Below are 4488 nucleotides of genomic sequence, written 5' to 3' on the forward strand. Positions count from 1 at the left end.
GTTAGGATGCCCTGAAGGTTATCCTCCCCTGGACACGTGTGAGCAATCCACCCAAACCTGGCCTCCTCCGCCTCCAAGAACCAACGGTCCCGATCTAGAGCTACCAGCCCCTAAACCATTCCTTTTGGGCTATATATACCCCCAAAAGATGAAGGGTCTAGGGGTTAGAAAAAATACTTTCATTACACACACTCATATACTCAGCCTATACACACACACACAACAACCTTAGCCTCTCTATCTTTATCTTCCCCAACCAGCTACTTATTCTTACACCGGAGGCGCCGCGGGGACAAAACCCCCCTCCGGTGTTGTTTTGCAGGCTCCCAAACAGCAGCTACATCTCATTAACACCCAGAAGGTCCAGAAACGGCGTTGAAAGGACCCCGCTCACCGGAGTTATCATTTGGCGCTAGAAGGAGGGGCTCTCCATCCTTGGGTCTCGGTGCCCCTGGATTCACCTTCATCAGCAAACTCTTAAGAGAGTCCAAATCTTAAACCTGTAAGAACAAAAGCAACCATACCCTCTCTTGAATATGAATGTTCATTTTAGCCACGTTTGTGTGAGCTCATTACTTTAGGCCACGTTTGTGTGAGCCCGCTCTCGTTTGTTAATTTGGTTGTTTAGGGTTTGATAATCTTGATAGTCTTGAAGCCTGGGGTTTGATAGTCTTGATAGTTTTAAAACCCAGATCTGCTTTAGTTTGCATATTATTTTTGTGTTCTAAAGTCTGTTGTTCTTGTTTAGTATTCTTGTTAGCAAAACCCAGAAAGTTTGTTTGGTGTTATTCTAAATTTTTTTTGTAATCTTCAAAAAAGCAACCTTAGATCCATATTTTTAGCCTCAAATCTTGGTCACTTATTTGTACAATTGTGGTAATGGCAAGAGCTGGAAAAAGTACGGTTGGTAGGCCCTCCGCCAGTACCCATGTCCAGGACCAGGACCACTCTCAGGCTCAAGAACCTGGGGGAGACCGGGAGACCCTCGAGGAGCAACCATTGACACAACATACCCCGGCCAGGGATGCGAGGAACATCATCGAGCTCAATCAGTATAAGTATACTAATGTTCCAGTGGCAGAGGAGCATATGGACGACTTAACAAGCCATGAACTAGCTGAAGCAATCAGGCTCTACAGAGATGAACAAGCCCGGGCTCAGATAGAATATGAGCAAGAGGATGATCAAGAAGAGTCCGAAGACTCTCAACAATCTAGGAGATCTGTCTTCGACCGAATCGGGGCTAAGGCAAAAAAGAATCAAAAAGAGCCTAGTAAGAAGGAGACAGAAGCAGCCAGAAAGAAAAAATTGGAAAAAATGAGAGAGCAAATAAGAAGGGAAGAAGAGGCAAAGCTTGAGCTAAAGATCCAGAAAAGGATGCAGCTGGAAGAGAAAAGGCTCCTAGCTAAGACAAAAGGCAAGAGGACTCGGAGGGACCCCACTCCCGAGGTCATTTCTGATGACAAAAGGCAAGATTCTTCGCCTCGACCCTCAAGGGGGGGCTCAAAGGTGGTTCAGCAGGATCCCCTCACGAAGCATCCACTCCTGAAAAGAGTTCAGAGGAGCCTTCTTCAAAAGATTCAGAGCCAATAAGACACACGAAATGCACATGTGTCACCTGGAAACCATCCGCCAATATAATAATGAATCACTCTCAGCCTATATGCGGAGGTTCCAGGAAGCAATCAACAAAATCTCGAATCTTGATGAGCGGGAGGCACTGAGCATATTCTGAAGGAACCTGGATCCGGAACACAATGAAAGGTATATTGTAGAGCTGATCAACAAGGAACCTCAGAGCCTAGCTGTTGTTTACTCTATGGCAGCCATATTCATCAAGGAGACAGATGTGCTCCAGGCCATGAGGATGACCCGAAACGTGGGATCCAGGAGCAAGAACTCTAATGACCGACCGAAAGGGGATTACCATCAGGAGAAAAAGTTCAAGCAAAGCCAACAAGCCCAGCAGACAAACTTGGTGCAAAACACTCCAATATTTCAGAGGCTCGGTCCTAAGACGGAACCTAAAAGCGACCCCGGTCCAACTAGGCAAGCCAGAGAGCCTAGACAAGAACCAGATTAGACACCACTAAACAGGACCCGGGAAGAGATATTAAAGGAAATCAAGGGAAAACCATTATATTACCCACCAAAGCCTATGCAGACTCCCCCAGAGAGCAGGCCTTACAATAGGCAATGTGACTATCATGAGATCCATGGGCACAAAACTGAAAATTGTCTTTCTCTCAAATATATCATAGAAGACCAAGTCAAAAAGGGCAACCTGAATCAGTACATCTCCCGGTATACAAACCAGAAGGATGAAAGACAAAGAAAAGGAAAAAATGTAGTGAATGTGGTCCAGGGGGGATCACACTCTCCCCCCAGGAGCACGGGCTCAGGAGATGAAGTTTTCTCCATCCAATCCTACCCAGAGATGGTAATCTCATTCAGTAGCAAGGACTATGAAGGGGTCAACCCGAATCACAACGAAGCTTTGGTGGTAACACTTGATATTTTTGACAATGAGGTAAGGAGAATGCTGATAGATAATGGCTCTTCAGTAAACATACTCTTCAAGCATACTGTGGACCGGATGAAGCTAGGGAGCGTCCGCTCAAATGAATGCCGAGAGGACCCTCTCTATGGGTTTGGGAATAACTTGGTCCCGATCCAGGGAACCCTATACTTGCCGGTAATATTTGGATCGGCCCCAAACCCAGTGACCCATGTCATAAAATTCTACGTGATCAACACTCCCTCATCGTACAACGGCATAATTGGCCGATCAGCTCTAACCAAGATCCAAGCAATCACCTCCATATCACATTTGAAAATCAAATTCCCAACTCCAACCGGGGTAGGAGAAGTTAAGGGAGATTATGAGGTCGCTGAGAGATGCTATAGCCAAGCTCTGGTCATGGCTGAAACCCATCAAGACAATAAGAGGAAGGCCGTAGTCCTTCGAAAACAGCAAAGTATTAAGAAACATCGCCCCCACTCAAGGGATGATGCGAGAAAAGAAGTCCAGATCATAAAATCCATCCCAGATCCAAAAGCAACCAAGCCAAGCTCGAAACAGCAAAAAAGCAACCAAGTCACAACAGAGATTGAATTGAGCCCAGTCCTCGACCAAGGCAACCTGGAAGGAACCTGGAATTCTATGTTGACGACATGATTGTAAAATCCACAAGAATCCCCAGTCACATAGGAGACCTAAGAGAATGCTTTGACAACTTGAGAAAATACTGACTCAGGCTCAATCTAGAAAAGTGCACATTCGGAGTAGGGGCAGGAAAATTTCTTGGATTCATGATAAGCAACCGGGGAATTGAAGCCAACCCAGAAAAGATAAAGGCAATCCAGGAGATGAAGCCTCCCAGAACACAAAAGGATGTGCAGAAGCTAGTAGGGTCACTGACAACACTTAGAAGATTCATCTCAAAGCTAGCCGAAAGATGTCTACCCTTCTTTGACCTGTTAAAAGGAGCAACCAACAAGAGAGAAGTGAATCGGAGCCCGGAATGCCAAAGCACACTTGAATAAATTAAAAGGTATCTTTCTCAACCTCCTGTGTTAACCAAAGCCCAACCCGGGGAACCCCTATCCCTTTACCTATCAGCAGGGGCCCTGGCAGTTGGAGCAACCCTGATCAGGGAAGAGAATGGCAAACAACAACCAGTTTACTATGTGAGCCAAGTACTAAAAGACGCGGAAACCCGGGGAGATACGGGTGGTAACTAACCAACCCTTAAGGAAGATAATACACAAGCCAGATATCTCAGGAAGGTTGGTAAATTGGGCAGTTGAGCTAAGCCAATTCAATTTGAGTTTCATTCCAAGAACAACGATCAAATCCCAGGCTCTAGCTGATTTCATCATAGAATGTAATTTCCCGGAAGAAAAGTCTGTGCCCATGAGCATTGACCCTGAGAGAAACGTTGATCAAGACATAGGATCCTGGGCTCTCAAAGTTGATGGTTCTTCAACAAATGAAAGGTCAGGAGCCGGGCTCATCCTAAAGAGCCCGGAAGGATTCACAATTCAAAAAACAATCTCCTTTGGCTTTTCAGCAACAAACAACCATGCAGATTACGAGGCCCTAATAGTAGGACTGAAGCTAGCCCAGACACTCAGGATCCAGAACCTCAAAATCTACAGCGACTCCCAGATCATAGTAAAGCAAATAAACGGCGAGTACATAGCCAAGGATCCAGTTCTAGAAAAGTACCAGGCTCTGGTCCAAAACTACCTCGCCTTAATACCAAAAACACAAGTCCTTCAAATCTGCAGAGAGGAAAACTCAGAGGCTGATACACTATCTAAACTGGTGCAAAACTCATCAGATCTGGATTGCTCCGTATACTTTGAAGATTTAAAGAGACCAAGCATAGAATGTGAAGAAGTCATGGAAATAGACAACAACCCAAATTGGATGACTCCATTTATCAACTATTTGGAGAAGGGAGAGCTCCCGGAAGACAAAGG

At 45.5% G+C, this 4488-nt stretch overlaps 1 protein-coding gene across 1 annotated transcript; it reads left to right on the forward strand.

The window, feature by feature from the left end:
• The first annotated feature begins 2158 nt into the window (after positions 1–2158).
• Positions 2159–3178, forward strand: LOC141673123 (uncharacterized). The gene has a single exon (XM_074479857.1). It carries the CDS (start codon positions 2159–2161, stop codon positions 3176–3178), a length of 1020 nt encoding a protein of 339 aa, XP_074335958.1.
• The last annotated feature ends 1310 nt before the right edge of the window (positions 3179–4488 follow it).

This window comes from Apium graveolens, chromosome 7 (genome assembly GCF_009905375.1).
Source record: "Apium graveolens cultivar Ventura chromosome 7, ASM990537v1, whole genome shotgun sequence".
Lineage (NCBI taxonomy): Eukaryota > Viridiplantae > Streptophyta > Magnoliopsida > Apiales > Apiaceae > Apium > Apium graveolens.

Excerpts from the sequence above, each read along its gene's own strand:
- LOC141673123 (XM_074479857.1), top strand. The coding sequence starts at position 2,159 with ATGCAGACTCCCCCAGAGAGCAGGCCTTACAATAGGCAATGTGACTAT.